The 12,956-nt window shown below is 55.9% G+C and overlaps 1 protein-coding gene across 1 annotated transcript in view; it reads left to right on the forward strand.

Annotated features, from left to right (window-relative positions):
- Positions 1-10,210, forward strand: part of ANKRD11 (ankyrin repeat domain 11) — an 82,409-nt gene extending 72,199 nt beyond the window's left edge. Inside the window, 9 exon segments of the mRNA XM_088526229.1 lie at positions 252-399; positions 1,226-2,026; positions 2,029-2,252; positions 2,254-3,483; positions 3,485-7,918; positions 8,939-9,037; positions 9,131-9,274; positions 9,679-9,771; positions 9,910-10,210. Coding sequence (XP_088382355.1) covers positions 252-399; positions 1,226-2,026; positions 2,029-2,252; positions 2,254-3,483; positions 3,485-7,918; positions 8,939-9,037; positions 9,131-9,274; positions 9,679-9,771; positions 9,910-10,095 — 7,359 coding nt within the window. The 3' untranslated portion in view covers positions 10,096-10,210.
- The last annotated feature ends 2,746 nt before the right edge of the window (positions 10,211-12,956 follow it).

The raw sequence follows: 12,956 nt of genomic DNA on the forward strand, positions 1-12,956 counted from the left end.
CAGCTTTGCCTTCTTCCTTCTTTTTCTTCTTCCTTCTCTCCTGCCCAAATTAATTCACAATGCCATTTTTGTCTTCTTTCTTCTCAGTGATTCTTACTGTCCTAAGGCCTGTCCTTTGGCCCAAGGAGAGGCTGCTCTGTAGCTCGGGGAGATCCCCCTTTTTCTTGCATATCTGAAAGCTCTGCAAAAATCCTGGAACTGAAATCTCTTTATGAACATCTTCATGCTCAAGTCTCATTTTCTGTTTTCAGGTGGTAAAATTGCTGTTACATTATGGAGGGAATCCTCATCAAAGCAACAGGAAGGGAGAGACACCTTTAAAAGTAGCTAATTCTCCCACCATGGTGAATCTACTCCTGGGCAAGACCACGTATCCCTCTAGTGAAGAGAGCTCAACAGGTGAGATTGCCCTTTGTGTGAACATGGGAGTGATGTTTGTGGCCTGCAGCTGTCTGTGAATACAGACATGTTAAGAAGACAGTGAGGTTAGCCTGTTGTCAGTGTATCTGCATGCTGCTGCACGGTCAGGAGTCTGTCTGTAGCTGTAACTCTCACTCAGACAACATAACTACAGCCTTTAGCTCCAGGAGCTCTAGCTCTTTGCCCTGGAAGCCTGCGTTGAGATCACTTGCCTGGTGCAATCGAGATGTAGGATTGGAAGCCAATCGCAGGTAAACGGATGCCTTACCTTTAAAATGTCAGTAACATCCCAGCTTGTCGCGAGAAAGGAAGGAGTTGGGGTGACGTGTGTGTGTCCATCCCTTCCCAGCTCGGGAGCTCTGCTGTCCCGGTGCTGCCGCTTCCAGGGCTGCGCGTGGCCGCGTGCGCCGGGAGAGCCTGCCCTGCCAGTGCCACCGTCGTGGCTGTCCTGGATGGGGAAGGTTGCAGCTTTTAGGCAGTTCTCAGAGGAGAAAACATTGAAGCCTGTTGGGGAGTCCTGGCCTGCCCCTCTGTTTGCACCGTCACGACCCTGTTAACGTTTTTTTCTCTCGATGCACCCTGTCAGGAACATCCCTCGCAGGTTTGATACTGAACAGCTCTTCCTTTCCGAAAGATCTTCCATCGTGTGTTCTGAGCTCCTAGCTGCATCCTTAGCAAAGGCCGGGAGAGGCCGAGGGGTGGCAGGGCTGTCCCCGAGGGTTCACGGTCGCCGCAGCAGCCCGTGGTGACGTTCCCTCCCCAGGACCCCTCGGAGGCCTAACACGCTCTTCTCTTCTCTCTGCAGAGACCTCGGAAGAGGAGGACGCCCCTTCCTTCGCTCCCTCCAGCTCTGTTGATGGCAATAACACAGACTCAGAGTTTGAGAAGGGCTTGAAGCACAAGCCCAAGGCCCAGGAGCCCCCCAAGACCATCACCCCCGTGAAGGATGAGTATGAGTTTGATGAGGACGATGAACAGGACCGGGTACCGCCAGTCGATGACAAACATTTGCTGAAAAAGGATTACAGAAAAGAGACTAAAGCAAACAGTTTCATTTCCATACCCAAAATGGAAGTGAAAACTTATACTAAAAATAACACAATTACACCAAAGAAAGCTGCCCACCGCATCCTATCGGACAGCTCGGACGAGGAGGAGACCAGCGTTGCTGTGGGGACTGCGGAGAAGCTGCGACTCTCGACCCACTCGATATTGCCCAGCAGCAAGATCCGGGAGCCCGCCAGCACGAAGGCGCAGAAGGAGAAAAGCAAAGTAAAAAAGAAGCGGAAGAAGGAGACTAAAAGCAAAGAGGTTCGGTTTGGCAAAAAAAATGACAAATTTTGTTCCTCTGAATCAGAGAGTGAAAATGTGGAGAGTGAGGAGGATGATAGAGACTCTCTTCAGAGCTCTAGCTGTGTAAAGGACTCCAGGCTAGTGCTAAAGGAATCCTCCTTGTTTAACTCTCTGTCTGCCTCATCGACCTCTTCGCATGGGAGTTTAGCATCCCAAAAACACAATGCTAACCTTACAGAGCAGCACTCCAAGCACTGGAGGACGGACAATTGGAAAACCATATCTTCCCCCGCTTGGTCAGATGTCAGTTCCCTATCGACTCCACGAGGACGAGGCTGACGAGCGAGTCAGACTACTCGTCCGAGGAGTCCAGCTTAGAGTCGCTAAAGCCAGTCAGGAAGAAACCAGAGCACAAAAAGAAAAACAATCCACACAACACTGTTTCGGAGAAGAAGAATTCATTCCATAGCAATGTGGATGGAGCAATTCCAAAGCTGGACAAGGAGGGGAAGGTTGTTAAAAAGCATAAAACAAAACACAAAACATAAAAACAAGGATAAGGGACAGTGCCCCATCAGCCAAGACATTAAATAATCAAAACGTTTTTCTTTTGAGTTCGAGGACTCTAAACAAAAGCCTGAGAAAGGCTTGATAGTAGAGACAGAAACTCCAGTCGAAAATAAATTGAAAGTATTAAAACATGAGCGGGAACATTGTAAGAAGGAAGAAAAACTCCCCAAAGGTAAAATGGAGGAGAAGGAGTGGTTGTTTAAAGATGAGACTGGAAAATCCTCGAAAGAGGAGAAATCTCTAAGAAAAGTCAAAGATGGTAGTAAAGACATGAGCAAATCCTTCAGAGAAGGATTGAGTAAATCAGAAAAAGAGAAGCCTGTAAAGGAGAAGTCTCCCAAAGAGGAGAAGCCCAGAATACACAAGGAGGAAAGAAAGAAGAAATCAAAGGACAAGCAGTCCAAATCTGAAAAGAAGAATGATCTGAAGGAGGAGAAAGCTTCTAAACTAGAGAAAGAAAAATCCTTCAAAGAAGAGAAAGAAAAATGCAAAAAAGAAAAAGTTTACAGGGATGAGTCTGGCTATGACGAGTTTAATAACAAGGGCCAGTTTGCCGAAAGCGAGGACACAAAGTTCAGCCTCTCGGACGATCAACAAGAGAGATGGTTTTCAGACTTATCGTCTGATTCTTCCTTCGATTTCAAGGGCGAAGATAGCTGGGATTCTCCAGTAACAGACTTCAGGGAGATTAAAAATGACACCGTGGCAAAACTAATCATAGAGCCCGTGAAAGAGGAAATTAAAGACAAGAAAAAGGAAAACAAAACGAAAGAGAAGAAAGAATACAATGAAAAACGTAGTGAAAAGGACACTTTCTCCAAAAAGAAAGACAGAGACTACGTGGACAAAAACTCTGAGAAGAAGAAGGACCAAACTGAAAGACACAAAGTTCCTCCTAGTTATTTGCCTGAAAAGGACAAGAAAAGGAAGGATTCTGCAGAAAGTGTCAAAGAGAGGAAAGAAAAAGATACAGGTGAAACCAACAAGGATAGAAAAGATTCCTCTGATAGCTCTAAAGATAGAAAAGATGCCAAAAGTAAACAGGAGGAGCCCTATCGCGACGAGTTTAAAGACTACGGCTGCGAAACCTTCTTCAAGGACAAGTCTGAGCCCGAATTCAGCGGCAAAAATCTGGAGAGCTGGGATAGGCACCATTCCGGGAAGGAGAAGAAAGAGGCTCCCGACAAGGAAAAAAAAGAAAAAAACGAAGCCAGACAAATACAAGGACAAATCCAAAGAGGGAGACAAGGAGAAAAATGAAAAAGTTGCTCCTGAGAAAAACCTGAAAGACAAAGAACTAGAAAAAAGTTTCAAAGAGAAAAAAGAAACAAAAGAGAAGTACAAAGACCTGCACACCAAGGACAAGGAGAGGAAGAGTTCCTTCGACCAGGTTAAAGAAAAGAAAGAGAAAAACTTCTCCGTGGATAGAGAAGACTTCTCTGAGAAAAAGGAGGAGAAGAAAGGCAAGGAGAAGAGCTGGTACAGCATCGCGGACATCTTCACGGATGAGAGCGAGGACGAGAGGGACGATTACAGCTTGACGGGGTTCAAAGTGGGCGACACGGTTGGGAGCGAACTGCACCGCCTGGAGAGTCTGCAGGAGAAGGATGATGGAGCCGAAAAGGAGCTCTACACCGACAAACACCGCAAGTATTCCTCGGACAGGCAGCATTCCGGGGAAAAGCAGAAGGAGAAGGACTCCAAGGAGAAGAAAAAGGACAAGGGAACATCGGAAGGCGGCAAGGAGAAAAAGGAGAAGAACTCCTTCGAAAAACACAAAGAGAAGAAGGATTCTTCCGAGAAGTACAAGGACAGGAAAGACAGAACATCCATAGACTCCACTCAGGAAAAGAAGAACAAGCAAAAGCTCCCTGAAAAAGCTGAAAAGAAACATGCCAGTGACGATAAGGTGAAAAACAAGCATAAGGAGAAGGGGGATAAAGAGCATTCCAAAGAGAAGAAATCCTCCAAAGGAGGAGAATCAGAGAAGAGCCTTTTGGAAAAACTGGAGGAGGAGGCTCTGAATGACTATAGGGATGATTCCAATGATAAAATCAGCGAAATCTCCTCCGACAGCTTCACAGATAGGGGACAAGATCCAGGACTGACCAGCCTCTTCGAATCTTCTAATCTCTCTCTTGCTGATGCCTCTGAAGAAAAATTTAAAGATTCTCTGCCTTTGCCGTGCTTGCAGGACAAACTCAAGGAGAAGGAGAGACACAGACATTCCTCGTCTTCATCGAAGAAAAGTCATGAGAAAGAAAAAGCAAAGAAGGAGAAAACAGAGAAAAAAGAAAAAGCAGAAGAATTTAAAGACTCCAGTAGCAGAAAGGATTCCACCCATTATGAAAAGGATTTCTCTGTGGATGGGGAGGCTTTTAGCACTTCTTACAACATGAAGGCAGAGCCTGATGAAGAACCTGAAAAAAGCATTGATTACTTATTTTCTGAAAAGAAAGAAAAAAATGATTCTGAAAGAGAACTGTCAAAGAAGGCAGAAAAAGAAAAGACTTACGGTTCCAGCGCCATCAGCACAGCGAAAGAGAAAAAGAAGCGTGATAAGCACAAGGAAAAATGGAAAGAGGACAAGGAAAAGCATAGGGACAAACATGCAGATGGTTTCTTTAAACATCACAAAGATGAACCAAAGTCAACACTTAAAGACAAGGACAGCCCTCAAGTTACAACCTTTAAAGATAAATCAAAGGACGAAAGCCTCAAATTTGGTGAAACCAAACTGAAGGAGAAACTCAAGGAAAACCAAGAGAAAGACAAATCAGAGTCGATAAAAATCAGCAATGGTAATGAAAAAATAACCCTGTCCAAAGATCCCGTCAAGAAAGATACCAGGCCAAGGGAGAAGCTTCTGGGAGACGGGGATCTGATGATGACCAGCTTTGAGAGGATGCTGAGCCAGAAGGATCTGGAGATCGAGGAGCGCCACAAAAGGCACAAAGAGAGAATGAAGCAAATGGAGAAAATGCGACACAGGTCCGGGGACCCCAAGTTAAAGGACAAAATCAAAAGCGCTGAAGAGGTGCGCAAGAGGAGCCTGGACCTGGCAGCCAAGAAGCCGTTAACGCTGGACACGCAGCTCAAGGACAAGAAAATTAAAGAATTGGGTCCACTGACTCCTATACTGTCACCGGACAACAAGGCCCAGCCGGCTGTTGGGACGGATTCCAAGGACTGGATAACCGGGCCGCAGCTGAAGGAAATCCTTCCCGCGTCCCCGCGGCCGGATCAGAACAGGCCCACGGGCGTCCCGACGCCGGCGTCCGTGGTGTCCTGCCCAAGCTACGAGGAGGTGATGCAGACGCCGAGGACCCCTTCGTGCAGCAACGACGACTACACGGATCTCATGTTCGAATGCGCCGACTCGCAGCACTCGCTGCCCATATCCACCATGTCCATGAACGCGTGTTCTCCATCCTTCTTTGACAGATACGCCAACGTCTCCAGCGGGCTCCCTGAGAACCCCAGCCAGACCCCGACGCGCACCATCCCCTCCACCAACCTTTACCGCTCCATCTCTGTCGATATCAGAAGGCCACCCGAGGAAGAATTCAGCGTGGGAGATAAATTTTTCAGGCAGCAAAGTGTCCCAGCAACATCAAATTATGACTCTCCAGTGCAGCATTTAATGGAGGAAAAGGTTCCCCTTCCCCCTGTTCCCACAGAGAAGTTCCAGTGTTTATCTCCTGGGTATTACTCACCTGATTATGGGGTTTCGTCACCTAAAGTGGAAGCTTTGCACTGTCCCCCGGGAGCTGTCAGCGGAGTTGCCCAGTCACCCGAACGTGTCTTTTCTGGTTTACAAGCAAAATCCTCCCCCTCGCATCGAGATGAACTGCTGGCGCCTTCCGTAGAAAGTGCTCTTCCCCCTGACCTGGGCATGCCGCTGGACACCACAGAGGAGCAGCAAGCTACGGCCTCCATCATGCCCCCAGAACCTACCTTCTTGCCACCTATTGAAGAAAACCATTTTAGTTCAGCCATGCCAGAGCAAAACAGCATGGACTGGGACAACCCTCCTTCGAGGAACGCCGACGCCGCCGTTCCTCCCAGCCTCATTGGGAACCCCGCGGAGCACTCCGTCAGCTGGTCCATGGGCTCAGAGCTTCTCATGAAATCCCCCCAGAGGTTTCCCGAGTCCCCTAAGCCACCTCTCTGTTCCCTAGAGCCAATTCACCCCACACCAGTAGCCTTCATTCCCGCGGAAGCGCCGTACCCCGTCTCTCCTATATCTTACCCTCTGTCAGTGTCTGAACCAGGGCTTGAGGAAGTCAAGGAAGATGCTGAAGAAGCAGTTCCAGGAGAAATAGCGACTGCTGCTGATGAGCAAGCACCGTATATGTCCCCTAGCAGATTAGACACGTTCTTTAATAACTGCAAGCCTCTTCCAGAAGAAGCACCAGAGATACCTCCCGAACCCCCTTGCATGCCAACAGAAACTCAGGCAGAAGTTGTTAAGACACCAGAAAACAACTATTTGGAGAGCGGTAACGCTGCGCCCGCGAACGCAGAGGAGCCCGTAACGTGGCCTGATCCATTCACCAACACCGAGGATGATTTGGACCTTGGCCCCTTCTCGCTACCAGAGCTGCCGCTCCAGCCTAAAGACGTCCCAGAGACAGAGGTGACGGAGGCAGAGCCCGTGGAAGAAGGTGCCGTCGCGGCCTCCGAGGCGAGCGCTGGGGTTATCAAAGCGAGCGGCTCCGTGATAGCGGCCAGCGAGCAGGAGGAGCCGCCCGCCGGCCAACCGGCTCCCGCGCTGCCCGCGGAGACGGAGGCGCAAGCCGAGGAGCCCAAATCGGAAGCGACCGCACAAGAAGCCCCCTCGGAAGTCCCCAGCGCACCTGACGAGAAGGGGCTGGAGGAATCGGAAGCGCAGATATTCCAACAGAGCTCGACCGAGTCCGCCCAGGCCGAGAGCAAAGAGGTGGAGCCCGCTCATGAGGACGTGTCCTCCGCCAGCGCGGGGCCGGAGAGCAGCTCCCAGAGCTGCCCGGCGCCGGGGACCGTCCCCGAGAGCGGCGCCGCGCAGGACGGCGGCCAGCCCGCTCCGGACGCGCCGCCGGGGAACGCTCCGGCAGAAGTCACGGAACCAGCGCAGAAACCGGTAGCCGAAGCTCCCAAACCGCCCAAAATAGAGGAGATTCCTCAGCGGATTACCAGGAACCGGGCTCAGATGCTGGCCAACCAAAACAAGCAGAACGCTGCGTCTTCGGAGAAGGAATTTCCTCCTGTTTCTGCACCTTCCACGCGTGCCAAAGGCCGGATTACGGAGGAAGACGATTCCCAGACTCAGCACCCACGAAAACGGAGGTTCCAGCGCTCCAACCAGCAGCTGCAGCAGCAGATCAACACCTCCACCCAGCAGACGAGAGAGATGATACAGCAAACACTGGCAGCTATCGTCGATGCTATAAAACTGGATGACATTGAACCCTATCACAGTGACAGATCCAACCCCTACTTTGAGTACCTCCAGATCAGGAAAAAGATTGAGGAGAAGCGGAAAATCCTCTGCTATATCACACCCCAGGCTCCTCAGTGCTACGCTGAATACGTCACCTATACTGGCTCCTACCTGTTGGATGGCAAACCTCTAAGCAAGCTGCATATTCCAGTGGTGAGTCACCTTCTCCCCTCGCTTAGTTCTGCACGTGGGTCTAGGTCACGGCACTGGGGACTGTCCCCTCCCGTGTTGCCACCAGCACGAGCACCTTGTCCCCTAACGTGGGGGGAGCCCGTGGCGCCCGGCGTGTCCCCAGCCTTGGGGACAGGGCTGAGCTGCGGGAAGGGGATGGCTGCCTGCTAAATACTCCCTCTGAGACCCCTGTATTTTTGCATTCGGGACCTTAGGCTGCGCTTAGGAACCTAAGATATTCTGAGGCTTTAGAGCGAGTTTATATGAATCCGCTGGATTTGAGGCCAGAAGGCAAAATTGCTTTTACCAGCAGCATCGTAATAGGACAGTGAACCTAGAGCACTGCAAGGAGCAGGGAGCTGCTCTCCCCTCCTGCCTTCCTTTGCTAAAGCTTCAGTGCTTGACTTGCCGATCGCGGTAGCTCTTGGCGCTGGGGCCTGTTTCCTTGCTGCTGGCCTGAGCAGACTTTGCTAATACAAATACATCAATAAACCTGGCGTTCCAGGCAGGAAATCTGGGATCCAGCCTCGAGGATGAGAGGCTCGGTGTGACCTGCCGTCCTGACCGGTCCCGCTGCAGCCGGTGTGGTGGATCCCGCTCCACCAGCCTTGTTGTTGCCTGCCCGGGACAGCAGCAAGGTCCGTGCAGGAACCTCCAGGAGGCCCTTTGTGCTTTCCTAGAGTCAAGTTTTTACTGCTGTAACACACTTACAAGGAGTTTTCTCTCTGGGATAAACAAGCAGGTTCTCCTTTCACACAACATTTGTCTTGCGGGGTCTGATACGTCCTGGGAAGCCGTTGGCTGTAGACGAAGGCCCAGGCCGAGCACGGGGGGAAGCAGAGATCCCTCTGAGCCGCCTGGAAAAGCGAGGGGTGAAAATGCAGGGCCTGTTGCTGCAGCGGGAGCAGCATCCGCGTGGGGCGGGAGGTTCCCGGGTCCCCCCGCTCCGCCGGCCGCGGGCAGCGCGCGCTCCCGGCCCCCGTAACGCTGTCCGTGCCGCAGATCGCGCCGCCGCCGTCGCTGGCGGAGCCGCTCAAGGAGCTCTTCAAGCAGCAGGAGGCCGTGCGCGGGAAGCTGCGGCTCCAGCACAGCATCGAGCGGGTAAGGCGCCGCGCCGGGCCGGACCGGGACTGACGGGGGGCGGCCAGGGAATTCCCCAGGGCCCCGCTCACTGCTGCCTCTGCTCTCGCCCAGGAGAAGCTGATCGTGTCCTGCGAGCAGGAGATCCTGCGAGTCCATTGCCGGGCAGCGAGGACCATCGCGAACCAGGCCGTGCCCTTCAGTGCCTGCACCATGCTGCTGGACTCCGAGGTCTACAACATGCCTCTGGAAAATCAGGTCAGTGCCCGGCCTCGGGGAGCGCCTCCGTCCCAAGGGAGGTGGCTTTTCCAGCAGGAAGGAGGGAGGGACATTACTGAAGCTCCCCCTGCTCAGGGACCTCCTGCCCAGCAGGTGCCCGGTGACCAGGGTGACTCGGGCACGTCGCGCTGCCGTGGCGGCCCTGGGGCCCTGGATTGACCCCTCGGCGTTTCCCAGCCAAAACGCGCCCGTGCTGCCGCCCCGAAGCCCCGGTGAAGGGCGCCGGGCGCCGCTGCTGCTCCCTGCAGACATCCCCGCTGTCACTGCGGCCCCGTCCCCTCGGGGCACCGCGCGAGGGGCTGGATGCGGCCCGCGGTGCCACGGCTGCTTCCAAAGCAGAGCCCGAAGCGCCGCCTCATTCCCTTTTCCCGTCTTTCGCTTAGGGAGACGAAAACAAATCGGTGCGGGACCGTTTCAACGCGCGGCAGTTCATTTCCTGGTTGCAAGACGTGGACGACAAGTACGACCGGATGAAGGTGAGAGGCGCCCGCTGGCGGCGGCCGCGGCGGGGAGCGCGGGGCCGGGAGCGGGGCCGGGAGCGGGGCCGGAGGCGGCGGCGGGAGCTCCGTCCCCGTCCCCGTCCCCTGACCGCGCGCCCGTCTCTCCCGCCGCAGACCTGCCTGCTCATGCGGCAGCAGCACGAGGCCGCGGCGCTCAACGCGGTGCAGAGGATGGAGTGGCAGCTGAAGGTGCAGGAGCTGGACCCCGCGGGGCACAAGTCCCTCTGCGTGAACGAGGTGCCCTCGTTCTACGTGCCCATGGTCGACGTGAACGATGACTTTGTGCTCTTGCCGGCATGACGGTGCGCAGCCAGGAGACATCACTGAACACGGGCAAGGACGGGAGCCCTCCGAGGTCGGGCGGTCGAGCTCACATTCACCCTTACCGCTTGCTGATGAATCCCTGGTCAGAGGAGGAGGAAGCAGCTATCGGCAGACAACTAAACAGCGAGAAAAAAAATTGCACTTTCTTCACCGCGCGCCCCTCGCTCCCGGACTGAGGCAGCTCCGCCGGGCAGGGGCCGGGGGGCAGCGGGGCCGGCACCCGGCCCTCGACGAGACTGGCCCGCGGGGAGGAGGCGGCGGCGCCCGCGCCGGCGCTGCTGGGGCCGCCGCGCGCTTCATGTACTTGTGAACACAGTGATTTCCAAGCTCTCTGTTTTTCCAACCGCTCTGCGGAGCTCCTCGCCGAGGAGAAGCCGCAGGAGGAAACTACGGGGGGTGGGGGGGGTGTTTGAGTTTCTCGTTCCATCCTGGGTATGTCTATAAAAAAAAACAAAAAAGGAAAAAAAAATCCACAAAAAAAAAAAAATCCACAAAAAAAAACACACACGAAAACAATTAGAAACGCGAGGAAGGAGCGTCCAGCGTGGGCAGACGCGGCTCTGGAGGTGTGGGCGGCGCGGGCGGCGCGCGGGCAGCGCGGGGGCATCCTGCCGCGGCCGCCCTTGGCGCCGGCCGGCCGCGCGCCGCGCCGGGCAGCACGGCGAGCGGCGCGCGCGGACGGACGGACGGACGGACGGAGAAACGGCGACGCAGAGAAAGGACTTTGCCAACTGTGTTTTTAATGGAGTAAAATCCATGTGGTTTATATATTTTTTTTCCTTTAATCTTGGGCATTTCGTTTCTCTTTCTGAGAACATAACTTGAAAACACTACAGAGCCAATACTCATATAAAGAAAAATTGTATCCCATAAATGCTGTACAGTTTTTATATACATTAACAATGTACTTTTGCTGCCTTCTAGATAATTTATTTTGCAACACATTACTGCACAGTTGTAAATAACTTATGTACTGTAACATCACTTTCAGTTATGTGTAAAGAAATAAATAAATTAATTAAAATTACCTTTGTATGCATAGCTCACCCCAGGCAGCACTTCTCCCTCTCGAGGACGGTGTTCGCCAGCCGGGCGCTTCCAAGCTGCAAACAGGCCGGTCACGCTCCCGCTGCTCTTCCCGTCTCATCCGTGCTTTTCTCCTCTTCCTTTGGAGCTGGGGAAGTTGGAAAGCCACCGGCGCCGATCCCACGGGGACAGGAGGCAGGGGACCGCCAGGAGGACACGTGGCTTCGGGACGAAGAGTTTTCCGGAGCTGCAGGTCTCTGGGGCTGATTTCGGTGGGGGCCTCGGCTGCTCCGGGGCTGCCGCACGTGGTGGTTCCGGATGGAGCTGGACGGGGCGCGGAGGGACCGGCTCTCGCAGCCGGAGGGGTCTCGGTGCCCGGGCGGTAACGTGGCTGGTGGGGTGAATTCCGGGGCCTCTTCGGAGACCCAGAAACCACCCTGGGAGGACGGGAGGCCTCAAACGGCAGCACGAGCGGAGCCGGGGGCTCCCTGCCCGCTGAGCGGCCGCTCCTGCGCGCACGGAGGCAGCAGCCGGAGCCGCTCCGGTGCCCGAGCTCCGCCACGGCCGGGATCCAGCGGGAAGCGGCCCCGGGGGGATTGTGGGGCCGGGGGCTGCACAGGGCACCCCCAGGCCTGGGGGAGCAGCGGGGCTGGCCCGGGCTGGGCGGCCGGACCGGACGGAGAGGCTCTGGACCGGGGCTGGTGGCCCGGAGTTCGGGAGCCGGTCCCGGTGGCCGGGTTTGAGTTGGGGCTGAGCTGGGAGGATCCAGAGCGGGTTGGAGGGGCTGGACCGGGACCGGGAGGGTCGGAGCCGAGCTGGAGTGATGGGAGCCGGGCTGGAGGTGATCGCTCCGGGCTCGGGGGATCCGAACTGCGCTGTGGGGAACCGCTCCGGTCTGGAGGGGCCGCCGGGGGTTGCTCCGTGAGGGGGGATCCGAACCGGTTCGGGGGTTCTGATCCGGGATGGTGGATCCGCTCTGGGGGATCCACACCGGGCCGGAGGATCCGCACCGGTCTGGGGAACACGCTCCGGCTGAGGAATCCAAAATGGTTTGGGGCATCTGCTCCATCCGGGAGATCTGAACCGAGCAGGGGGCTCCGAACCGGGCCAGGGGATCCGCTCCGTCCAGAGGATCCGCTCCGGCCGGGGGCTCCGCTCCGCCCGGGGGATCCGCTCTGTCCAGGGGAGCCGAACCCGGCCGGGACAGCCGCTCCGCCCGGGGGCTCCGCTCCGTCAAGAGGATCCGCTCCGCCCGGGGGCTCCAAACCGGGCTGGGGCTCCGAACTGGACCGGGGGATCCGCTCCGCCCGGGGGATCCGAACCGGGCCGGGGGATCCGCTCCGTCCAGAGGACCCGCTCCGCCCGGGGGCTCCGCTCTGCCCGGGGGATCCGAACCGGGCCGAGGGATCCGCTCCCCCCGGGGGATCCGAACCGGGGGATCCGCTCCGTCCAGAGGATCCGCTCCGCCCGGGGACTCCGAACCGGGCTGGGGGCTCCGAACTGGGCCGGGGGATCCGCTCCGTCCAGGCGATCCGAACCAGGCTGGGGGATCCGCTCCGTGCAGAGGACCCGCTCCGCCCGGGGGCTCTGCTCTGTCCAGGGGATCCGAACCGGGCCGAAGGATCCGCTCCGTCCAGGGGATCCGAACCGCCCGGGGGCTCCGCTCCGCCCGGGGGCGGCGCGCGGGGCCCGGTGCGCCCGCGGGCGGTGCCGCCCCCTCGTCGCCGCCTGTCCCGTCCCGTCCCGGCCCTGCCCGCGCCGCGGCGGCGGTGGCGGCGGTGGCGGCGGGCGGTGTCGGCGGCGCTCGGGCC

Source organism: Tinamus guttatus, unplaced genomic scaffold, assembly GCF_059628265.1.
Source record: "Tinamus guttatus ecotype Peru unplaced genomic scaffold, ASM5962826v1 Tinamus_guttatus_pri_ptg000244l, whole genome shotgun sequence".
Lineage (NCBI taxonomy): Eukaryota > Metazoa > Chordata > Aves > Tinamiformes > Tinamidae > Tinamus > Tinamus guttatus.